The sequence below is a fragment of the Ovis canadensis genome, chromosome 5, assembly GCF_042477335.2.
Source record: "Ovis canadensis isolate MfBH-ARS-UI-01 breed Bighorn chromosome 5, ARS-UI_OviCan_v2, whole genome shotgun sequence".
Lineage (NCBI taxonomy): Eukaryota > Metazoa > Chordata > Mammalia > Artiodactyla > Bovidae > Ovis > Ovis canadensis.
In genome coordinates this window covers 65,417,284-65,441,687 of record NC_091249.1, presented here as the reverse complement: position 1 = coordinate 65,441,687, position 24,404 = coordinate 65,417,284, and the positions used below count along the sequence as shown (strand labels likewise).

At 49.7% G+C, this 24,404-nt stretch overlaps 1 protein-coding gene and 1 pseudogene across 7 annotated transcripts in view; one reads left to right on the top strand and one right to left on the bottom strand.

Moving 5' to 3' along the window:
- The window catches only part of ARAP3 (ArfGAP with RhoGAP domain, ankyrin repeat and PH domain 3), a 29,507-nt gene extending 7,442 nt beyond the window's left edge, over window positions 1-22,065 (top strand). For 3 of the 7 annotated variants that reach the window (XM_069589921.1, XM_069589922.1, XM_069589918.1), the window contains 25 exons: window positions 28-134; window positions 394-593; window positions 685-770; window positions 927-1,109; window positions 1,251-1,386; window positions 2,016-2,132; window positions 2,581-2,728; window positions 2,833-2,935; window positions 4,975-5,194; window positions 5,935-5,998; window positions 6,235-6,398; window positions 11,069-11,281; window positions 11,545-11,650; window positions 14,287-14,434; window positions 14,758-14,826; window positions 16,980-17,054; window positions 17,153-17,267; window positions 18,944-19,072; window positions 19,171-19,304; window positions 19,541-19,623; window positions 19,722-19,757; window positions 19,863-19,926; window positions 20,025-20,162; window positions 20,365-20,403; window positions 20,896-22,065. In XM_069589921.1, coding sequence (XP_069446022.1) covers window positions 28-134; window positions 394-593; window positions 685-770; window positions 927-1,109; window positions 1,251-1,386; window positions 2,016-2,132; window positions 2,581-2,728; window positions 2,833-2,935; window positions 4,975-5,194; window positions 5,935-5,998; window positions 6,235-6,398; window positions 11,069-11,281; window positions 11,545-11,650; window positions 14,287-14,434; window positions 14,758-14,826; window positions 16,980-17,054; window positions 17,153-17,267; window positions 18,944-19,072; window positions 19,171-19,304; window positions 19,541-19,623; window positions 19,722-19,757; window positions 19,863-19,926; window positions 20,025-20,162; window positions 20,365-20,403; window positions 20,896-21,381 — 3,363 coding nt within the window. In that variant the 3' untranslated portion in view covers window positions 21,382-22,065. Of the gene's footprint in view, window positions 1-27; window positions 135-393; window positions 594-684; window positions 771-926; window positions 1,110-1,250; window positions 1,387-2,015; window positions 2,133-2,580; window positions 2,729-2,832; window positions 2,936-4,974; window positions 5,195-5,934; window positions 5,999-6,234; window positions 6,399-11,068; window positions 11,282-11,544; window positions 11,651-14,286; window positions 14,435-14,757; window positions 14,827-16,979; window positions 17,055-17,152; window positions 17,268-18,943; window positions 19,073-19,145; window positions 19,305-19,540; window positions 19,624-19,721; window positions 19,758-19,862; window positions 19,927-20,024; window positions 20,163-20,364; window positions 20,404-20,895 lie in introns of all 7 variants that reach the window. The other 4 variants (XM_069589923.1, XM_069589919.1, XR_011257019.1 and 1 more) reach the window with 3 other exon arrangements.
- On the bottom strand, window positions 12,555-13,312 carry LOC138440424 (methylosome subunit pICln pseudogene; annotated as a pseudogene).
- Window positions 22,066-24,404: the final 2,339 nt, after the last annotated feature.

Here is a 24,404-nt window from a genome sequence, read left to right as displayed (position 1 = left end):
CCCACCGCCCCCGCTCCCGACTGCCAGGCCTTCTCTCTGGGCATCGGGATCTGCTTCATTGAACTACAAGGCTGCAGTGTGCGGGAGACCAAGAGTCGCAGCTTTGACCTGCTCACACCACATCGCTGCTTCAGGTGGGGCCCAGACTGGCAGGAGGCAAGGCCGGGGGAGAGACATTGAGGGGGGACAGTGGGGTGCAGAGGCCCCAAGGCCTCCTCCTCAGGATGTCAGTGGGTGTGTCCCGATGGGAGTCCAGTGAACAGGGTCAAGGATGTCAGGAGGGGCTGGGCTGGCCCACATATGGCTGTGGTGGCTGCTGCAGGAATGCCCCGGGTGGTGGGGTGGGTAGGGGGGTGGGTGTCCAGGCCCACGGACTGGCTGTCCACCCCTCAGCTTCACAGCCGAGTCTGGGGGGGCTCGGCAGAGCTGGGCGGCCGCTCTGCAGGAAGCAGTAACCGAGACCCTGTCTGACTACGAGGTGGCTGAGAAGATCTGGTCCAATCGGGCAAACCGGCACTGCGCGGACTGTGGCGCCTCCCGCCCAGACTGGGCCGCGGTCAACCTGGGAGTGGTCATCTGCAAACAGTGCGCAGGTGAGGGCTGGGGCCTTTAGCTGAAACGGGGAGGGGCCGGGGGCTCGGGGCAGGAGGGCTCAGGGTGCCCATGCCCTTCACACCCGAACAGGTCAGCACCGGGCTCTGGGTTCTGGAATCTCCAAGGTGCAGAGCCTGAAGCTGGACACAAGTGTGTGGAGTAATGAGATAGTGCAGGTGAGAAGTCTGCAGAGGGAAAAAGTGTGTCTGGGGGTGTGGGCTGGGGTGGAAGGAACATGTGTGAAAAGGCCTTGGGTCCAGCTTGGGGACAGGATTGGAATGCCTGGGGATACAAGTTTCTGTCACTTGCCTCTGCCCCCTGTGACCCTGCAGTTGTTCATTGTCCTGGGAAACGATCGCGCCAACCGCTTCTGGGCAGGGTCACTCCCCCCAGGTGAGGGGCTGCACCCAGATACCACCCCTGGCCCTCGGGGAGAGTTCATCTCTCGGAAGTACCGGCTCGGTCTCTTCCGGAAGCCCCACCCTCAGTATCCAGATCATAGCCAGCTTCTCCAGGTAGGAGGGAAGGCTGGGGCTGATGGATCTCTGAGTTGAAATGCTTAAACTTGGAGTGGGGGCTGTTTTGGAGACAGGAGGACTGTCCCCAGGACTCCCAGGTTATGTCCTGGGGTTGACAGAGGCCTTTTCTCCCTGTAGGCACTGTGTGCAGCTGTGGCAGGACCCAACCTGCTGAAGAACATGACCCAGCTCCTCTGTGTCGAAGCTTTTGAGGGAGAGGAACCCTGGACCCCCTCAGCCCTCGATGGCAGCTTCCCTAGTCTCCTGCCCCCAGGTAATCCCCACAGGGCTTCCTCTCTCTCCCTGCAAGAATTCTCAGCCCTGATCTGTGCCTTGGTTCTTCTGGCGGGAGCCCCCAATTACCTCTCAGCTAGCCCGTCACAATGGCCCAACTTGGCCACAATGGCCCTCCAAGTCCTCGAGGCCCTATTTCTTGGTATTTGAAATGACCACTAATGACCACTGTCTGGAGTGGATCTGGATGCTTGAGGTGTTAGTGCTGGCCTATCCCTGTCAGGGTCAACCCATAGGTCAGGTCTCACCTGCCCAAGGGAAGTCTGATCATAGAAATGGTCATCTTACACAGGCTGGTCTCCAGTAGTCATGCCACAGGGGCCAAGGCACTTACAGGAGGGCCCCTGCCTGAGCCTTCCACCCAGAGCTTACTTGTTCTCTAGCTGGTGGAGACAGGCAGTGGGCAAGGGCTGGCTTAGAAGCCTCATCACTGCCTGCCACCTTCTTCTCTGATCTGGATGGTGAGGGGATCAGCACCACTGGGCTCTACTAGGCCATGCTGCTGATGGAGTTGGGTCCCACTGTCTTCCTCAATTCAAGCACTTCCCCAAGGGGGTCAGGCCTTTCCATTGCACTGGCCTGATGTGACCACTTTCCTTTCCCTTGCAGACCCCTCCCCTGGCGTGTATAATGAAGTGGTGGTGCCTGCCACTTACAGCAGCTTCCTGTACTGTGGTCCCATCAGCAACAAAGCTGGACCCCCACCCCCTCGCAGGGGCCGAGACGGTGAGAGGGGAGCCAAGGGATGGGAGGGGATGAGCAGAAGCCAGGATGGTTGGGAGTGTTCCCTAGAGGGATAAGGAGGAGAGGACTGGGATAGGACATGCCCTGAAGTGGACAAGGGTGCTGGGCTCAGAGGGACCATGGCAGGGGTGGGGAGGGGCAGCATTGGGTGATGGTTGAGAGGCTGTGCTTTGAAGTCATTTCATGGGGGAGTCAAATCTCAGCTCTGCTGCTTTCTCCCCATGTGACTTGGGCAAGTACTTCAACTCTGAGCCTCAGTTTCCCCATCTGCAAAACAGGAGTGAATGTAAAACTCCCCTCATAGAGTTGTGACAACTACAGGAGATCATACGTAGGTAGAGGGGTTGGCACAGAATAATATCTGGCAAATGGGAGTTCTGACAGTGGGGACAGAGGTCTGCTGCCTGCTGACCACCACTTTCCCTCTTAGCTCCCCCGCGACTGTGGTGTGTCCTGGGTGCGGCTCTGGAAATGTTTGTGTCGGAAAACAGCCCTGAACCCCTCCACCTCGTCCAGCCCCAGGATGTTGTATGTTTGGGTGTGAACCCCCCACCCACTGACCCAGGTGACCTCGACAGGTAACACCCACCCTGTTCTCTCAACTTTCCTTTTCCACTCCTGATCCTGAGCCTGCCAGCCCCCTGACTCACCCCGTCCCTCCTCCCGGACCTCATCTCTCCAGGTTCCCCTTCTCCTTCGAGCTCATCCTCACCGGGGGGAGGATTCAGCATTTTGGCACAGATGGAGCTGACAGTCTGGAGGCCTGGACCAGCGCCCTGGGCAAGGTGAGACAGCTGAGACCCCTCCCCTATAGGTCATGGGTTCCCTGTACCCCCTGCCCCCGTCCTGTCCCCTCCTATTCCTGCAGCCACGCCCACCCCTGCCACTAACAGCTGAGGTTGGCTGAGCACTTACTCTGTGCCAGGTCCTGTGTTAAACGCTGCCCACTCAATATCTCATTTAATTTTCACAACACTTAGAGGTAAGGGTTATCAATATTTCGTACCTAAAGAACTCAGAGGTTATGAAGCCTCTCAGTCAAGTTCACAGAGCTGGAAGGCAGCAGAGCACAGGACGAAAGTCAGGCCTCTGTCTGCAAAGCTCACAGGCCAGACTGCACTGTGCTGGGCTCTTCCCACAGAGAGGCTGCCACCTGACTCCTACCACCTCCCCAAGGCTCAGATCTCCAAGTCCACAGGCAAAGCTGCCTTCATCTGACCCAGCTTCTCCATTCCCAGGCAAGCCACTCTCTCTCCATCCTGAACCCCACCCCTGGCATTAAATTAGATCCCTGGTATTAAATCTAGATCCCTGGAGTCAGATATCCTGGGATTTGAGTCCTCCAACTCACAACTGTGAGCTCTTCCATATGGGTAGAGTGGGTGTCAAAGATCTACCCCCTAGGGTTGAGGATTAAGTGACACATGAGGACCACACTGCCTGGCACGCCGCAAGTCCTCCATCTCTGGGTGCTGAAGTAGTAATGGGGATGACAGTGATAATCGCTCCCATCCTTAAACAGCTTTTCCCCCAGCCCTGCTCCACCTTCAGCTCATCACCCTGGCGTGCCACCTCCCCACCCCGTCACAGCTTCTTAGAAAGTTACGAGCTCTGGCAGCCTGCAGTTCCTCCTTAACCCCTTCTGGCTGCCCTCCTCGCCTTACTCTTCTGAGCGGCACCCCTGCAGGTGGCCAGTGACTTGCCCTGGGTAAGGTTCAAGGGCCTCCCTCTGGCCTCACCAGTAGTCTGTGCATCTGATACTGCTCTGTAGGAAGCGCTCCCCTGCTCTGACTTCTGACCCCACTCAGAACGCCTCACACCAATAAGCTGTCTCCATATCCTCTAAGGGCGCTGATATGGCCCTCCAAGTCTCCTCCTAGTATCTCTGGTTATTTATTTGCTAAGTCGTGTTTGACTTTTTTGAGAACCCATGGACTGTAGCCCGCAAGCTCCTCTGTCCATTTCCCAGGCAAGAATACTGGAGCGAGTTGCCATTTATCCCTCCAGGGGATCTTCCCTACCCAGGGATCAAACTCACGTCTCTTACACTGGCAGGCGGGTTCACCACCACTGAGCCACTACTTGTCAAAAATCCTTTAAGGCAGTGCTACCCCAAGTGTGGTCTGTTGCCTGGTCCTGGCTGAGGAATTCTCTTACGGCCCACGACAGGTTAAGTATAGAGCCTGAGAGTCACTATTTAGAATCTTTCATAGCAATGTGACAGAAGAATTTTATGTGTGGAGTCTAATATTTAAGAACTGGGGGCTTATATTTTATATGTCGTTCTTTTTTCATTTCACTTTTCTAGTAATTCGTTTTGTTGTTTTTTTAATCAAAGTGTTGGTTAGTGACAGATTGGTAAAAAAATCTTAAACTTCCTATTCCTTCAGCACAAGTAGCTTGAGAAGCACTGCTTTGAGATACACCTCGAATAGTCCTTTCTTCATGAAGCCTCTGCCTGGCCCCCTGGGGGTGGGACTTCCTGGGACCTCATGACTCTTCAGTCACAGCATGCAGCTACCCAGGCTGTCTTTCCCTACATCCCAATTAAGGGTATAACACTGCCTGCCGCACAGAGGTCTTCTCTGTGTTGGCTGGAGCAAATCGAATTGAACTGCATTTCTTTCTTGTTCTTCTCCATCCATCTCCTGTCTCCTGCACCGGTCTTTCCTCTACTCTCTCCCCATCCCTTTCATTCCCCTCTTTCCTTGGCTTTCTCTCCATGTCTTCCTCTGCCTCCCCTTATCCCTCTCACTCTTACTTCTCTGCCCACCTCTTGTCCCTTTCCCTGCCCTCCTCTTTCCCATTGTCCTCCTCCTCACAGTGGTTCTCTCCACTGAGCTGTCACCAGCTGTTGGGCCCTGGGCTGCTGCGGCTGGGTCGCCTGTGGCTGCGGTCTCCCTCCCATACAACCCTGGCCCCTGGCCTCTGGATGTCTGGGTTCGGCCTTCTTCGTGGAGATCACCTCTTCCTGTGCCCAGCATCAGGCCCTGGCCCCCCAGCCCCTGAGGACATGGTGCATCTGCGCCGGCTACAGGAGATCAGTGAGCAGGGCTGGGGACAGGGATGAAGGGTGGCTCTGAGGGGTGGGGTAGTGGACCTTCATATATTTAGGGCCCCTATGGGAGATAGCAGGAATGGTGGATTCAGGCAGAAGTTCTAAAATCAAATTGCCCAAATTTAGACCCCGCCACCCGACCAGCACTTGCTGGCTGTGTGACCTTAGACAAGTTACTTAACCTCTCTGTGCTTTAGTTGCCTCATCTTCGCATTAGGCACAATAATAGGGACGTAACAAGTTTCATATAAGGCAATGCTTGTAATACACTTATCACAGAACCTGGCAGGAGGCATCTTACAGGTATTCAGTAAGTGTTATATATTATGTGTGTTATTATCATTATTTGGAGTCACTTGCTGGTTGGGGACTGAGAGAAGGGACTAGGAATTCTTTTTTCCTCCTAAAAGAGGAACAGTGTAGGATAGTGTTTTAAAGGTCTGGAGACAGGAAACTTGAGTTCAAGCTCAGCTTTGCCATAACAAGTAATCTGAGGCATGTTACTTAACCTTTCTGAGTTTATGTGAAACGGGTGTCCCTCATTGCTGGCGGATTCTTTACCGTCTGAGCCCGAAGTGGGGATAATAGTATGTAACTCATAAGGTTTAAGGCAGTATTGATTGTAAACCTCCTAGCATGGAACCTACACACCTTAAATATATCTTAATGAATATTAATCACTATAATGAAGATGACAATGATAATGTCCCATGATTCTCCTCCAAGGTGTGGTCTCAGCAGCTGACACCCCGGACAAGAAAGAGCATTTGGTTTTGGTGGAGACAGGGAGGTAAGTCTTTCCCCTACTCTTGGCTCTGGGCCCCCCCAGAGTTCACACCTTCCACCCAGGCCTGCTGGACTGCTGCCCACTTCCTCAAAGTCACTTCCCTAGTCAGGGGCCCTGTCTGGGTTGGGTGTTGCTGCCCCCTGCTGGTGTCTCTGGGAAGTCTGATCCTTGTGCTCCTGGGCCTCTCAGCCTGAGGACTCCCCTGGAGCTGGCTCTGACTCAGATCTCTCGGGTCTCAGGACACTGTATCTGCAGGCAGAGGGCCGGCTAGACTTCTCAGCATGGAACACGGCCATTGCGGGGGCAGCCGGCGGGGGAGGCACAGGGCTGCAGGAGCAGCAGATGAGCAGGGGTGACATCCCCATCATCGTGGATGCCTGCATCAGTTTTGTCACTCAGCATGGTGAGTGGGTACTGGCTGACACTGAGCTAGTGAGGGATGGGGAACATGGGCACTGCTGGTTAGACGGGATTGAGGAGGGAGACGTGCATGTGACTTGCCTTCAAAAACTTTGCCTCCAGAGACTGCAACCTGACAGTGACAAGCTGCTCTGCCTTTCTGAGCCTCAGTTCCCTCGTCTTTAAAGTGGGCCAGGACTTCCCTGCTGGTTAAATGGTTAGGAATCCAGGCTCCCAATGCAGGGGGAACAGGTTCAACACCTACTCAGAAAACGAAGATCCTGCATGCCACTAACATCCCACATGCTGCACAGTACAGCCGAAAACTTTAATAATAATTAAATAGATTTAAAAAAATAAAATGGGGCTATTGGACTTCCCTGGCAGTTCCAGTGGTTAAGACTCCACGATCCCAATGCAGGGGGCACAGGTTCAATCCCTGGTCAAGGAAGATCCCACATGCCGTGTGGTATGGCCAAAAAATAAAAAGAAAGAAAATGGGGCTCCTCACAGTCTCATGTTCCAGGATAGTGGTGATAGTGAGAGAGCACATGTGACGCATTTAGGACCTTAGGTGGTTAAGTGAGAAATAGATTTAAGGGCCTAGATCTGATAGACACAGTGCTTGATGAACTGTGGACAGAAGTTTGTGACATTGTATAGGAGACAGGGATCAAGACCCTCCCCAAGAAAAAGAAATGCAAAAAAGCAAAATGGCAGTCTGAGAAGGCCTTACAAATAGCTATGAAAAAAAGAGAAGCGAAAAGCAAAGGAGAAAAGGAAAGATACACCCATTTGAATGCAGAGTCCCAAAGAATAGCAAGGAGAGATAAGAAAGCCTTCCTCAGCAATCAATGCAAAGAAATAGAGGAAAACAATAGAATGGGGGAAGTTGAGAGATCTCTTCAAAAAAATTAGAGATACCAAGGGACATTTCATGCAAAGGTGGGCTCAATAAAGGACAGAAATGGTATGGACCTAACAGAAGCAGAAGATATTAAGAGGTGGCAAGAATACACAGAAGAACTGTTCAAAAAAGATCTTCCTGACCCAGATAATCACGATGGTGTGATCACTTACCTAGAGCCAGATTTCCTGGAATGTGAAGGCAAGTGGGCCTTAGGAAGCATCACTATGAACAAAGCTAGTGGAGGTGATGGAATTCCAGTTGAGCTATTTTAAATCCTAAAGGATGATGCTGTGAAAGTGCTACACTCAATATGCCAGCAAATCTGGAAAACTCAGCAGTGGCCACCGGACTGGAAAAGGTCAGTTTTCATTCCAATCCCAAAGAAAGGCAATGCCAAAGAATGCTCAAACTACCGCACAATTGCACTCATCTCACACGCTAGTACTCAAAATACTCCAAGCCAGGCTTCACGGTACTTGAACCATGAACTTCCAGATGTTTAAGCTGGGTTTAGAAAAGGCAGAGAAACCAGAAATCAAATTGCCAACATCTGCTAGATCATTGAAAAAGCAAGAGAATTCCAGAAAAACATCTATTTCTGCTTTATTGACTATGTCAAAAGCTTTGACTGTGTGGATCACAATAAATTGTGGCAAATTCTGAAAGAGATAGGAATACCAGACCACCTGACCTGCCTCTTTAGAAATCTGTAGATCAGGAAGCAACAGTTAGAACTGGACATGGAACAACAGACTGGTTCCAGATAGGAAAAGGAGCACGTCAAGGCTGTATATTGTCACCCTGCTTATTTAACTTCTATGCAGAGTTCATCATGAGAAACGCTGGGCTGGATGAAGTGCAAGCTGGAATCAAGATTGCCAGGAGAAATATCAATAACCTCATATATGCAGATGACACCACCCTGATGGCAGAAAGCAAAGAAGAACTAAAAAGCCTCTTGATGAAAGTGAAAGAGGAGAGTGAAAAAGCTGGCTTAAAGCTCAACATTCAGAAAACTAAGATCATGGCATCTGGGTCTCATCACTTCATGGCAAATGTATGGGGAAACAGTGGAAACAGTGAGAGACTTTATCTTGGGGGGCTTCAAAATCACTGCAGATGGTGACTGCAGCCATGAAATTAAAAGACGCTTACTCCTTGGAGGGAAAGTTATGACCAACCTAGACAGCATATTAAAAAGCAGAGACATTACTTTGCCGACTAAGGTCCGTCTAGTCAATGCTATGGTTTTCCCATTACTCATGTATGGATGTGAGAGTTGGGCTATAAAGAAAGCTGAGTACAGAAGAACTGATGCTTTTGAATTGTGGTATTGGAGAAGAGTCTTGAGAGTCCCTTGGACTGCAAGGAGATCCAACCAGTCCATCCTAAAGGAAATCAGTCCTGGGTATTCATTGGAAGGACTGATGTTGAAGCTGAAACTCCAATACTTTGGCCACCTGATGCGAAGCACTGACTCATTTGAAAAGACCCTGATGCTGGGAAAGATTGAAGGCGGGAGGAGAAGGGGACGACAGAGAATGAAATGGTTGGATAGCATCACTGATTCAATGGACATAAGTTTGAGTAAGCTCCGGGAGTTGGTGATGGACAGGGAGGCCTGGCATGCTGCAGTCCATAGGGTCACAAAGAGTCAGACATGACTGAGCGACTGAACTGAACTGAAGTGTTCCATAGCCACTCTTACTGGGGTGTGGGCATGGAAGGAGCAGGGCCCTCAGATGTGACTGGAGATGCAGAGCTATGGAGAACAGAGAGAGCGCAGCTATTTGGCAAGAGGCAAGCTGAGCAGCAAAATCGTTGAGGGTCTGAGTAGAATTATTCTGTGTGGGAGGGTTTTCCAGCCATAAAGGATGAACTATGCAAGGGGTTCCCAGAATTCTTTGTGAGTTTTCACCTCTGCTTTTTTCTCTTTACCAAGTAAGGATCAAATTGATTATTTTCCCCCAGCAAACCCTCTTTAGAGGGCTGGACTCTTGAGAATAAAATTCTCAGAAAACTAAGGAGGACAGTAAAGGGGAAAAAGGCACATCCTCGCGCCTACAAATAGTTGTGCTTACTACACAGACAATGGATAGTCAGTGGTTAAAGACATCCTCCACGCCTTTGCAGTAGCCTCATGTACTGACTCCCCAAACTTACTAGACCCCATCCGCTTCTCAGCCTCACATGTGTTCGCTCAGTGAAAAGCCCTGGAGAAAGTCTGGTTGTTCTTCCCTGCTGCTCCACAGATCTTGTACCGCCACTCTTCATTCAACACATATTTATTGAGCTGCTCCCCTGTGCCAGCCATGGCAAGAGGGGCAGTGAATGAGGAAGGTTCTGTGAAGCTCAGAGACTGGTGGGAATGATGAGTAATAATTAAGAAAACAAATGCACTCAGTTCTCATGATTCATGGCAGTTATAAAGTCACGGAAAACACTGGATCAATGAATGCTGAACTGTTGCCCCAGTGGAAATACAGAGTTAAGTTCCTGGGAAATTCTGGTCATATTTTCATCAGTTGATCAATATGGAACTTTGTTTTATGTGTGCTTCTGTTTGAAGACACTTTTAATATTTTTAAGTTTTCATCTTCTTTTCCTCTCTTTTTAAAATTGAATTATAATTAATTCACAATGTTGTGTTAGTTTCAGGTGTAAACAAAGTAATTCAGTTACATACGTGTGTGTGTATGTGTGTATAAATATATAATACCTATATTCTTTTTCAGATTCTTTTCCATTATAGGTTATTATAAGATATTGAGTATAGATCCAAGCTTTTATCTTTTAAAATTTTTTTATTTTATTATTTTTTTATTGAAGTATGGTTGATGTAAAATATTTGGTAAATTATAGGGGTACGATATAGTGATTCACTATTTTTGAAGATTGTACTCCATTTATAGTTACTCTAAAATATTTGTTGTTTTCCCTGTGTTATACAGTATATTCTTGCAGTTTATTTTATACCTAACAGTATACTGCTCCTCCCCTATTCGCTCTCCATAATGGTCACCACTAGTTTGTTTTCTGTATCCATGAGTCTGCTTTAAAGGCACTTTATTTACTATACAGTTGATTTGTTAACTTTGAACTTGCTGCCAGCAGTACTATAACTCATGCCTGAACAAAGCTTACCTGACACGTGTTTTCTCCACACGGCACATCACAACCTTCTGGTACTCAGGAACACTAGACAGCACTTCAGCCCTAAATTGGGGGCCATTTTAAACAGTGAAATTCCCCCCCACCAAAGAAGAACAAGAATGCAAAAATACGTGGCTCTAAATATACCATTAGAATGACACTTGTTTACCGCTTGAGGCTTAGCTGGGAAAATGTTCATCAGGCAACTGAAAATTTTCTCCATTTGTGCATGTTCATAGGTGACTGCAGAGTGCCATGGGTATCGATTTGGGGGTTCCAAATACATTTTAGCAGGTAGATGAATTCATAAATTGAAAACCTGTGAATAACATGTCCTGAGTGTGATGTGATTTCATAGGGTGCTATTTAAAGATCAAAGTGGTGAGGAGAGAAGGGAGCTGCAGTGTGATGGCATGGTTAGGGATGGACCTTCAGAAGGCGAGGGCTGGAGTAGGGACCCGAGCAGCAAGACCAGAGAGACTGATTTCTGTCTGACCATCCTACCCCTGATAGCCACGTACAGTATGGGGGAAGGTGGGTCACAGACAGGGCACTGGGTGAGTGATAGCAGGTCTTGGGCAGCGGTGAGCTGAGATGCTGGCTGTTCACAGGGCTCCGGCTGGAGGGCGTATACCGGAAAGGGGGTGCCCGTGCCCGCAGCCTGAAGCTGCTGGCTGAGTTCCGGCGGGATGCCCGGTCTGTGAGGCTCCGACCAGGGGAACACTTTGTGGAGGATGTCACCGACACGCTCAAACGCTTCTTTCGAGAGCTTGATGATCCTGTGACCTCTGCACGGTTGCTGCCTCGCTGGAGGGAGGCTGCTGGTGGGTACTCTCAAGAGCCTCACGGGCAATGGAGACCCAACCAGGAACTCCACGACCCCTCTCCCAGAATCTCTGAGGCACCCTTGTGGGATTGGGCAGCCCCCACCCCAATACTTCTGCCACAGTTGGCTGACCACCCAGGGACTCAGCTCAGGGAAAGGTGGGAAGGGGCAGAGAAACATCCATCCTGGGTTTGTTTCTCTAAAAATCCCTCTGCTCTTATTTCCCTGACTCTCTCCACTCCTTGCCCATCATGTCCCCAGAGCTGCCCCAGAAGAACCAGCGCCTGGAGAAATACAAAGAAGTGATTGGCTGCCTGCCACGGGTCAACCGCCGCACACTGGCCACCCTCATTGGGCATCTCTATCGGTCAGTACAGCCAGACTCCTGCAGGTTTCCCCCCTGACCCTTCATCACCTCTGTCCAATCCCTCACTTACATTCACATATCCATCCCATAGACAATTGTTCAGTGAAGATGTAACAGCATAAAGGTTCACAGGATGGACTTTGGGGTCAGACAGACCTAGGCCTCAATCTGACTCCACTATTGTAGCACATGACTTTGGATAAATTATGTTTTCTTTTTTTTTTTTAATAGAAAACCTAAATTTATTTGTTAAGCTATCACAAAGACAAAACAATTATCTGAAATACTTTGAGAACTTCATCCCAATTCCGCTTGTTCTTTAACAGAAACTGACCTGAGAGGCTGGCAATGAAAGGATACAACCTAAGCGGTTATAACAGAACAGACTGATGAAACTTGGTGAAAGGAGCAAAGGCTAGGCAGGAGCACTTGTGTTAGTGGTAGTACGTGTGGCTGGGCTGTTTCTGAAGAGGCTCCCTAGAGTTAACTGACCTGGGTCCCCAGTTAGTAAAAAGATCTTTATCCTTATGGAAAGTGCAGAGATTAGGATTTCTCTGAGACCTCTGTTTTTCTTTTTTAAGGAGTTAAGGGTATCTGTAGGCCCTAAGGAGTATAGCTTAGATTCAGCCTCTCTTTCCCACGCAGTCTACCTACACCTTCAAACGCCAGTGCATTTCCACCACTTAATCCTGCTAGGTTTTGAGGATGCATATAGAGAAGGTGGGAATCATAGGCCTACTCAGAGAGTACACCTAGACACAACAGTTTGGGGTAAATCATAAACTACAAATACCCTTCTGGTTAAGTTAATTCACCTTTGTTAATAAAGGTCATAGTTTCTTGTGCTGGTGACAGCTTCTTGTCTCAGTATACTCTGTCTCAAGAAAGAACTGGTTCAGCTAAGTTTTGGAGAAAGAAAAAGACTTTCATCAACACCCACTCCACAGTGGAAGAGGCACCAAGTTCTCTCCTACAGTTATGAGCAGAATCCTAAAGCAGCATCCATCATTTTCAGTGATCAACATCTGCATCCTCAAACTGTCCAGCAACTGTTGGCGTAGTATCTACCTCCATCCCATCTTCATAATCTCTTATTGAATCTTCTGTCCGGACTCCAGCCATGTTATACTGGCTGCTCACAGACTGAGAAAGCATTCCTTCCAATCTCTCCAGTGTGGCTTGGCCTTCTGCATGGGCTTCCACATCATATTCGTCTCCATCGTAATCATCTGAATCTTCATCCTCAGGATCTGGATGCAAAGCCTGGCATTCACACATTGCAATGAACATTGCCTCCAATGCTGATTTATCACTAGGCACAAATCTAAACTCAGCAATAGGTTCAATGTCATCATCACTATCTTCCTCCTCTTCATCAGCAACCGATTCTTTTGATTCTTCTCCAAATTTGGCATTCACCATAACATACAGATGGTCTCACCGATAGGCGTTTAGGTCCCTGGATACTGCATGCAAACTAATGGTGGGGTATTCCAGAGAGAATCCTAATCCAGAGCCACCTAACCAAGACAGGCGGCTTTCAGCAATGTAAAGGGTGCCGGTGCCGAGGCCCTTCCCGTTCAGCACAGCCTTGGTGTCTGGTTGCTGCTGCCATAGGCCCTCAGCTGACCAGGGAGGCAGGAAACTTCTGAGGAAGCTCATTACTGAGAGGAGCGCTGAGACACAGGCCAGGAGCTGGCTCTATCTGTTTTCTTTAAGCCTCAGTTTCCTCATTTGTAATAGGAAGATGGTATAAGGTACAGTATCCACCTCATGGGCTTCCCTGCTGGCTCAGCAGTAAAGAATCCTCCTGCCAATGCAGAAGACCAGGGTTCAATCCCTGGTCTGGGAAGATTTCCTGTAGTAGGGCATGGCAACACACTCTAGTGTTCTTGCCTGGGAAATCCCATGGACAGAGGAGCTTGGTGGGCAAAGAGACTCCAGGGGGTCGCAAAGAGTTGGACATGACTCAGTAACTAAACCATCACCACCACCATCCACCTCATAGGTTATATGAGATTTAAATGATGTACTTGTAAACTTTCTACAGCACCTGGCATATATGTGGTAAGCATTTAGAAATGGTGAACGATCAGCATTATTTTGTTTTCTTTAATATTCTATGGCAGCAAAGGATTAGATGTTGGAGACACAAAGAGGAATAAGATGCAGGTCTACCTTTACCAGTCGACTGGGAGAGACAGATTTTTTAATGATTCTAGGATGAACCTCTGTTGTATGGTACTGATTACAGATTGGACAATTACGGCCTCTGGGCCAAATCCAGCTCATTGTTTATTTTTGTAAATTAAGTTTTGCATAAAATGTAAAGTCATACCCATTCTTCTATATATATTCCATGGTTCCTTTCACACTCCTAGAGCAGAGTTGAGGGGTTGTGACAGATGGCACAGCATGAAAGCCTAAAATATTTACTATCTATAAACTTACATAAAAAGTTTGCTGACCCCTATGTATAAGTCTGTCTCTCCCCTAGACTGGGAGCTCCTTGAGGGCAGGGTTGTGTCTAACTCACTGCTGTAGCCCAAGTGCTTAGCCCAGGCATATAGCAGGGATTCAATAAGTGTTTGCGAATGACTGCTGTACCCACCCGAGACCCTCACACCCCTCCACAGGGTGCAGAAGTGTGCTTCTCTGAACCAGATGTGCACACGAAACCTGGCACTGCTGTTCGCGCCCAGCGTGTTCCAGACAGATGGGCGGGGGGAGCACGAGGTGCGAGTACTGCAGGAGCTCATCGATGGCTACATCTCTGTCTTTGATGTAAGCTTTCCCGACCCCTGACCTACGGTCCCTCTCCCTGGGCGCTGGATCCTGCTTGTCCCAACAAACCCCTAACCTCACCCTCTAAAGGCCCTCTGCATCAGGAACCCCATCCCAGAGCCCTGGGCACCGTCTCCTGTAACCGCACTCCTAACATCCTTGCCCCTTAGCTCTCAGCTCTTCTGGCCTCTCCCCTTCTCCTCCATGGGCTCTGGTCTTGCACATGTCTCTGGGCTTACCCCCTATCCCGGCAGCCTCCCGCTAATGCACACAGACACTCAGACACAGACACACAGACACACACCCTTTTGGCTCTTCCACAGATCGACCCTGACCAGGTAGCCCAGATTGACTTGGAGGTCAGTCTTATCACCACCTGGAAGGACGTGCAGGTAACTTGTCCTGTCCCTAGACTTCTGAGTGGGCCAGGAGGGGACATCGAGATAGGAAGGTGACCTTCTGCTTCTGGGCTCCAGGAAACCCAAGGAGAGAAGTGCCTTGGGGAGGGGTGGTTGGTTTAGGATTTCCTCCATTTATTCTACCCTGAGGGTTCTTCATTACAGAAGAGTGGCAGGAGCACTTCAGTTCCAGGTATAGAGATCCAAGGAAGGGTTAGCTAAGTTAGACAAAGAAGTGAGAAGAATAATAAATGCTGTAGTTAACATCTGAGGACGAATTATATTCCAAGCACCTGTAATCTCTCTTTCAGTTCAGTTCAGTTCAGTTCAGTCGCTCAGTCGTGTCCGACTTTGCGACCCCAAGAATCGCAGCACGCCAGGCCTCCCTGTCCATCACCAACTCCCAGAGTTCACTCAGACTCGCGTCTATCGAGTCCATGATGCCATCCAGCCATCTCATCCTCGGTCGTCCTCTTCTCCTGCCCCCAACCCCTCCCAGCATCAGAGTCTTTTCCAATGAGTCAACTCTTTGCATGAGGTGGCCAAAGTACTGGAGTTTCAGCTTTAGCATCATTCCCTCCAAAGAAATCCCAGGGCTGATCTCCTTCAGAATGGACTGGTTGGATCTCCTTGCAGTCCAAGGGACTCTCAAGAGTCTTCTCCAACACCACACTTCAAAAGCATCAGTTCTTTGGTGCTCAGCCTTCTTGACAGTCCAACTCTCACACCCATACATGCCTTGACTAGACGGACTTTAGTCGGCAAAGTAATGTCTCTTCTTTTCAATATGCTATCTAGGTTGGTCATAACTTTTCTTCCAAGGAGTAAGCGTCTTTTAATTTCATGGCTGCAGTCACCATCTGAAGTGATTTTGGAGCCCCCCAAAATAAAGTCTGACACTGTTTCCACTGTTTCCCCATCTATTTCCCATGAAGTGATGGGACCAGATGCCACGATCTTCGTTTTCTGAATGTTGACCTTTAAGCCAGCTTTTTCACTCTCCTCTTTCACTTTCATCAAGGGGCTTTTTAGTTCCTCTTCACTGTCTGCCATAAGGGTGGTGTCATCTGTGTATATGAGGTTATTGATATTTCTCGCAGCAATCTTGACTCCAGCTTGTGGTTCTTCCAGCCCAGCGTTTCTCATGATGTACTCTGCATAGAAGTTAAATAAGCAGGGTGACAATATACAGCCTTGACGTACTCCTTTTCCTATTTGGAACCAGTCTGTTGTTCCATGTCCAGTTCTAACTGTTGCTTCCTGACCTGCATACAGGTTTCTCAAGAGGCAGGTCAGGTGGTTTGTTATTCCCATCTCTTCAGAATTTTCCAAAGCTTATTGTGATCCACACAGTGAAAGGCTTGGCATAGTCAATAAAGCAGAAATAGATGTTTTTCTTGAACTCTCTTGCTTTTTCCATGATCCAGTGGATGTTGGCAATTTGATCTCTGGTTCCTCTGCCTTTTCTAAAACCAGCTTGAACATCTGGAAGTTTATGGTTCATGTATTGCTGAAGCCTGGCTTGGGGAATTTTGAGCATTACTTTACTAGCGTGTGAGATGAGTGCAATTGTGGTCGTTTGAGCATTCTTTGGCATTGCCTTTCTTTGGGATTGAAATGAAAACTGACCTTTTCCAGTCCTGTGGCCACTGCTGAGTTTTCCAGATTTGCTGGCATATTGAGTGTAGCACTTTCACAGCATCATCTTTCAGGATTTGAAAGAGCTCAACTGGAATTCCATCACCTCCACTAGCTTTGTTTGTAGTGATGCTTTCTAAGGCCCACTAGACTTCACATTCCAGGATGTCTGGCTCTAGGTGAGTGATCACACCATCGTGATTATCTTTAGTGCCACACAACTCTAGGAGGTAGGTGGCCCCATTTTTTCAAAGATACTGAGGTTTGAAGGGTCATTTATTCAAGGCTGTATTGTAGCGAGTGGCAGAGTTAGAACCCAGACTCCAGACTGTCTTCTCAAGCGCTACTGCACACAGTGCCACCACGCCTGGAGTTTCTTCTCTTTAAAGGATCTGAGGGATGTTTGGGGTGAGGGTTCAGAGGAGGCCTCTGTGGGGGAAGCACTCATGAGACAACCTTGATTCTTCGTACTGTCTGTGTCCTTCTCATTTCTTTACTCCTCCCCTCAGCTGTCCCAGGCTGGAGACCTCATCATGGAGGTCTTCATAGAGCAGCAGCTCCCAGACAACTGTGTCACCCTGAAGGTGAGTCCTGAGGGGACAGGAGGGGAGGCGAGAGGGTGGCGGGCAGCAGGGGCAGTGGTCTAACCCGCATGGGTCCTCTGCTCATGCCCTGACCCCAGGTGTCCCCAACACTGACTGCTGAGGAGCTGACCAACCAAGTATTGGAGATTCGGGGGACGGCAGCTGGGACGGACTTGTGGGTGACATTTGAGATTCGAGAGCACGGGGAGCTTGGTGCGTATGACAGCGCATGTGCGCTTGCACGCGTGTTCGGGGTGAAAGTCACCAAGACTTCTGGGTTACCAGATGCGCAGCTGTCCTCTCCGTCTTTCTTTTTTTTTTTTTTTCCTTTTTGTATTTATTTGTTTGGCTGTGCCATGTCTTAGTTGCGTCAAGTGGGATTTTTAGTTGTGGCATGTGGGATCTATTTCCTCTCTGTCCTCTTGTCTTTTGGGCCCTAAAGACCCTTGGTTTCTCTTTCACCTCAAAAGAGGTGTCTCTTTCTACTTTGCCCAGGCTCCAGTTGCTGGAGGGACTTGGGACTCAATCCTCAACCCTCTTCCTTTCTCTATCTATGTGTTTCCTTGGGTGAGTTCATCCATTCCTGTGGCTCTAAATACCACTAATAAGCTGGCCCCAAATGTTTATGTGTGGTCCCCTCCTCTGAGCTCCAGACTCACATAGCCAGCTGCCTGCTTGACACCTCCACTTGTACATCTTGTAACATCTCATATTTTAAATGCCTAAGACCGGGACTTCCCTGGCAGTCCAGTGGTTAAGACTCCACACTTCCACTGGAGGGGATGCAGGTTTGATCTCTGGTTGGGGAACCAGCGGTCCCACATGCCAGGTGTACAACCAAAAAAAAAGAAAAAAGTGATTAAAAAATTCTAAGACCAAACTCAATTCCCAACCCCCTCCCCTGACAAAAAGCCCAAGCCATTTCCTAGTTTTCCTGACTCAGTCATTGAATCAGCATTCACCCAGTTATCGAGGCCAGACACTTGGGAGTCCTCTGGGACTCCTTCTGTTCCTTCATCTTCATACCTACTGGCTAACTAGTCCTCTTGAGTCTAAATGTATCTTTCTAAATATACCACCTCTCCATTTCCATTGCTACCACTTTAGTTGAAGTCACCATGATCTTTCTGCACCCCAACACTAACCACAAAAATGGACAGCTCCATATAAGGCACAGCTGGCCAGTGTCCCTTCTTGCTTTCCAACAATCCACTTTCCACACAGCAGTCAATGAGCATGTTCAAGCATAAATATCATCATGCCACTCCCGTGGTTAAAACCTTCCAGTGGCTTCCCATTGCACTTAAAATAAAATTCAAACCCTTTATTCTAGCCCACAAGACCCTAAATATCTGGCACTCACTCTTCAGATTTCATCTCAAATGACGTGTTTTCCTTGCTTCAGCCACGCTGGCTGTTAAGTTCCTCAAGCACATCTTTCCTAACTCAGGGCCTTTGGTGTTGCATTTCGTCGTCCCTGGTGTCTTCTTCCCCCATCTCTGGCTTGTTCTTCACATTCCTTCAGGCTCTGTGTCTCATCTTCAAATGCTTCCTCTGAAAGGCTTTGCCTGGTCACCCTATCTCAGTAGCTGCCCTGTTTCTCTCTCTCAGCTTTTTATTGTTTCCTTCAGAATTATGGTTTGTCTTTACCTGATTTACTTATCTGTTACTCTCTGCTCCCTTGCCAGGCTGTGGGCTTTGTGAAGGCAGGCTGGGTGTTTCAGGCTCCCTACTGTATCCCCAGGGCAGCCTGATGCCGGGCACAGTCAGTGCTAAATTATGCCTGTGGCTGGCTGGATGAATGAATGAGTGACTGGTGGGCAAGGAGGAGGGGGTGCCAGGCTGTGGATTGATATCTGGTTGACACTTACCCTCACCTTGCCCCCTAGAGCGGCCACTGCACCCCAAGGAAAGGGTCCTTGAGCAGGCCCTCCAATGGTGCCAACTCCCAGAGCCCTGCTCGGCCTCCCTGCTCCTGAGAAAAGTCTCTCTGGCCCATGCTGGCTGCCTCTTCACAGGTGAGCCTCCTTCTTCAGCCCAGCACCACCACCACCCCCCACCCCAGGCCTCTCCCAGGGACCCTCCACCTAGCCCTGCCCTGCCCATCTGTGCTCAGGTATCCGGCGTGAGAGCCCACGGGTGGGGCTGCTGCGGTGTCGGGAGGAGCCCCCCCGCTTGCTGGGAAACCGCTTCCAGGAGAGATTCTTTCTGTTGCGTGGCCGTTGCCTGCTGCTGCTCAAGGAGAAGAAGGTGGGCCCTGGGCGAGTGCGGAGGGAGGCTGGGTGGCTATGTGAGAGGAGCCCTGACTGCTCAACCCTGTCACTCCACAGGCCATTTTTCCAGCAGTCTCATTGTTTCCCTGGCCCTTTGACCTCTCTGACCCTTTGGCTTCATACAACTCCAGTGCTTCCATGGTTTCTTGACCTCCTTAACCATGATCCTTCTCTCTCACCTCTCAACCTCACTGCTGGCCTTCATGTTGTCAGAGCTCTAAACCGGAACGAGAGTGGCCTTTGGAAGATGCCAAGGTCTACCTGGGAATCCGCAAAAAGTTCAAGCCTCCCACCCCGTGAGTTTTTCCCCCCAGTCCACCCTTCTAGAGGCATGAAATGCCACCACCCCTCTGGCCTTCCTGATCACCCATTACTGGTCTCCTTTGCTTCACAGATGGGGCTTCACATTGATGCTGGAGAAGATGCACCTGTGAGTACCTCCCAGCCAGGCTCCCTGTCCTCCGGCCTTTCCTGTCCTCCACCTCTCTAGTTGTGACCCCTTCCCTCCTGGTGATCCCACTCTGATCACCCCCAGCTACCTGTCCTGCACAGACGAGGATGAGATGTGGGACTGGACCACCAGCATCCTCAAAGCCCAGGTAAGGGGAAGGAGGGAGCTGAGAGCCAGGTCTGTGGGCCCAGCTCTACCCTCAGTACCTCCCATGCCCACCGGTGCCTCCCCTTGCCCTCTCTCCAGCACGATGACCAGCAGCCAGTGGTCTTACGACGCCATTCCTCCTCTGACCTCGCCCGTCAGAAGTTTGGCACCATGCCTTTGCTGCCCATCCGTGGGGATGACAGTGGGGCCACCCTCCTGTCTGCCAATCAGACCCTGGTGAGGTTCCCCTAGCCTGCCCAATGCCTCAGGGTCCCTGCCCATGCCCTGGCCACACTGCAGGAGGAAATGGCATGTCTGCCAGCCTGGTGCCCACTCTGCCTTCTCTGTGCCCCAACTCTCCACCTGAAGCTCCTGCTGCCAGGCCTCACTGTGTCTCTGTGTTTCTCCCTCCTTGCCTCCCCACCCTACCTGTGCCCAGCGGCGACTTCACAACCGGAGGACCCTGTCCATGTTCTTTGTGAGTACTGTGCCTGCTCCAGTTCTGTGCCTGTCAGCCCTGTGCTCTGTGCTGCTTGAGTCCATGTGCTCTCTGTATTTGCCCAATGCAGGCCATCCATGAGTGTGTGTGCGGGTGGACAGAGAGTGTTGTGACCTGAAGGAATGAGGAAAACAAGGGATGGTAGGATGCAGTGAAGAAAGGGGGAAGTGGTCACAGAATTTGAGAAGTAGAAGGAAATGGTTAAGTGAATGCATTTTGGAGTCAGACAGACCTGGGTTCAAGCCCCAGCTCCACCATTTACTACTGTGTGATCCTGGGCAACTTATTTAACTCCTCTGTACCTCAGCTCAGTCACCTGCAGTGTATCCATCATACAGGGCTGTTTTTGACATCATACATGCGAAAGTATTTTTGCAGCATCTCAAAAGGAAGAGCTCAATAAATGTTAGCGGTTAATAATCTGGGAACTCTAACTCTGTGCCTGCCTCTGGTGACCCCATTCTCATGCAGCCAATGAAGTCGTCCCAGGGGTCTGTGGAGGAGCAGGAAGAACTGGAGGAGCCTGTGTATGAGGAGCCGGTGTATGAGGAAGTGGGGGCCTTCCCCGAGCTGACCGAGGACATCTCCACCTCCTTCTCTACCCCACGGGAGAGGACAGCCAAGCCGGAGACCGCCCTCCCCAGCCAGAGGTCCTTTGATCAATATCTTCTGTCCAAAGCAGGCCCCCAGGCCTGGGAGGAGAGGCCGCCTGAGCCCCCTCCGGGCCCCCCTTCCAAGAGCAGTCCCCAGACACATGGGTCCCTGGAGGAACAGCTACTCCAAGAGCTGAGCAGCCTCATCCTGAGGAAGGGAGAGACCACCATAGGCCTGGGCAGCCCTTCTCAACCGTCCAGCTGCCAGCCCCCGAGCCCCAGTGGCCTTCCAACACAGACACCTGGCTTCCCCACCCAAACTCCCTGCACTTCCAGTCTACCCCCCAGCCAGCCCCTCACATGACTCTGGGACAGCAGTCTGAGGGGTAGGTAATCAAAGACCCAAGCTCTCCCCATGGCAGACACTGCTGGGGCACGTCTGCCCTGGCTGGAAAGACCCAGAGTCCAGTCTGATGCTGTGGAAGGAGCACAGGGCCAAGAGCTCCCGAGACAGCATCCGGCTCAGAAAAGGGGCAGGTCATGGTGCCGCGCTCGGCCTCCGCTGACTCACCTGTCCCAGGAAGTAACTGAAATCAGAAGAACAATGAATGTTAAACTTTCTCAGAACTGTAAGCCCCACATAGTGTCCCTCAAGACGGCAATTCCTGCTTTATGTATTTGATATGTAGGGGTTCTGTAAGAGATTTGGGGTTTGAAAAGAATTGTTTTATGCATTAACAGTAAAAAGATTTGGAAGGCAAAATTTTTTTTTTTTTGGCCACACCACTCGGCATGCGGGATCTTAGTTCCCTGACCAGGGATCAAACTGGCATCCCCCTGCCGTGGAAGTGTGAAGTCTTAACCACCGGACTGCCAGGGAAGTCCCTGGAAGGCACAAATTTGAATGATCTCCAAGTTTATCCTACCCCACCTTCAACATTCAGAAACTACATTGAAGCCCTCGAGTGGGAGGTTGATTAGGGTTGGGAGCTGGGGCAAAGAGGAGCCAGAAAGGATGGGTCACTGTTAATAAACCTTGAAACAAAAAGGCTGCCATTCATTCATTCAGTTATTCAGCATGTATATACTGAACACCTAATTGGTGCCAGGTATTGGGGATATAGTGTGAACAAAAGAGATGGGGTCCTTGCTTTAATGGAGCTTCCACTGTAGAGGGAAAACAGAAAATGCACACAATCAGTGCTGTGAAACAACTAAACCAAAGTGATGTGCTTGTGGAGGTGGCACTGGGCTGGGTGGAAGGGTTTCTGTGAAGAGCTGAAATGTAAGAAGAAGAAGCCAGGCATGTGGAATGCTGGGAGAAGGAGCACTCCAGAAGGAATGGCAAGGCAGTAGCTATGAAGGGTCTGCAGTGTGAAGGGACTTGGCATATTGGGGGAAGAGCAAGGAGACTGGAGTGACACCACAGTATGGGCTGAGGGGGAAAGATGGGCAGGGACCTAATCATGCACAGTCTTGTAGGCCATGATTTTATTATGAAGCAATCGAAGAGTTTTAGGGAAGAGAGGGATGAAATTTTCTCCTTTTTTAAAAAGGATTGATCACTCAGGCTGTTTTCTGAACAATGGGTTGTTGGGGGGAAGACTGAAAGCAAAGAGACCAGGTACCAGACCATATGGGAGACTGATAATGGGGGCTTGGACAAGGCTGTTGGTTCTAGAAATTGAGAGAAGTTATTAAGTGGGAGATAGAACATTTAAGACTTGCTGATGGAAATATCAGTACCTCAGATATGCAGATGACACCACCCTGATGGCAGAAAGCGAAGAACTAAAGAGCCTCTTGATGAAAGTGAAAGAGGAGAGTGAAAAAGTTGGATTTAAACTCAACGTTCAGAAAACGAAGATCATGGCATCTTCCCATCACTTCATGGGAAATAGATGGGGAAACAGTGGAAATAGTGACAGACTTTATTTTGGGGGGCTCCAAAATCACTTCAGATGGTGACTGCAGCCATGAAATTAAAAGAGGCTTACTCCTTAGAAGGAAAGTTATAACCAACTTAGACAGCATATTAAAAAGCAGAGACATTACTTTGCCAACAAAGGTCCATCTAGTCAAAGCTATGCTTTTTCCAGTGGTCATGTATGGATGTGACAGCTGGACTATAAAGAAAGTTGAGCGCCAAAGAATTGATGCTTTTGAACTGTGGTACTGGAGAAGAGTCTTGAGAGTCCCTTGGACTGCAAGGAGATCCAACCAGTCCATCCTAAAGGAAATCAGTCCTGAATATTCATTGGAAGGACTGATGCTGAAGCTGAAACTCCAATACTTTGGCCACCTGATGTGAAGAACTGACTCACTGGAAAAGACCTTGATGCTGGGAAAGATTGAAGGTAGGAAGAGAAAGGGACGACAGAGGATGAGATAGTTGGAGGGCATCACCGACTCAATGGACATGAGTTTGAGTAAGTTCTGGGAGTTGGTGATGGACAGGGAAGCCTGGTGTGCTGCAGTCCATGGGGTCTCAAAGAATTGGACACAACTGAGTGACAAACAGAACTGATGGATGGAATGTGGGGGTAGAAGGGAAGGCACATAGACTCTGGGTTTATGACTTTCCTCACTGTATGGAGAATGGTTCCATTTAGTATGTTAACTGGGAGAGGTGACTGGGGAAGGATCAGGTGCAAGAGCTGTTTTAAAAGTTTGAGGTACCTACTTAGATCTCCTGAGGTGATCTTCATGGAGGTGAGCTGTTGGAAATATGAATCTGGAATTTGGGCCACAGACACCTGCCTTTTCCAAGTCGGGTGTGGTGAGGAGGTGTGAGCCACGGAAAGGTGAGAAGGATGAGGAAAGGGTGTGCTGATCTTCAGAAGGCGGTGTGGGGGTGGGGTGGAGCAGGGTATGTCCTGGGGTGCAGAACCTTAAGGGTGCAGAACCTAAAGGTCATAGAGGCTTTCTAGGCCACAGGTCCCCACGTTCATCTCCCAGCTCCGCCTGCTGGTTGTTCCTTCTCCACTGGCCCAGGATGTACTGTCTTTTCCTCTGGTACTGGTTCCTTCCAGGCTCCAGGCGTCTTTCTCATCCTCGCTCCCACACCAGCTTTTCCAGTTCAGTGGGAATTGGGAAAAGGCCTAGGACCAGCCCTGTTTCCCTCATCAGATGCATCTTCGATGAGGTATCCAGTGATTCAGTTTTCCTGGTCACAGATTGAGTTCCTCGCCTTCCTTCAGCCGTCGCGTCAGGATTAGAGATCTGCATATGTAAATGAATGATTAGAAATAATTATGGGCTGAGTCAGCAGCTCCGTACTAGAAATAGAACCCAGGCGTCTTGACACAGAAACCTGAGGTTCCCCCCTACTGTCCAGCGGACTCAGCGTCCACCGGGCGCCGCGGACCCTTTCCGGGGTATTCACAG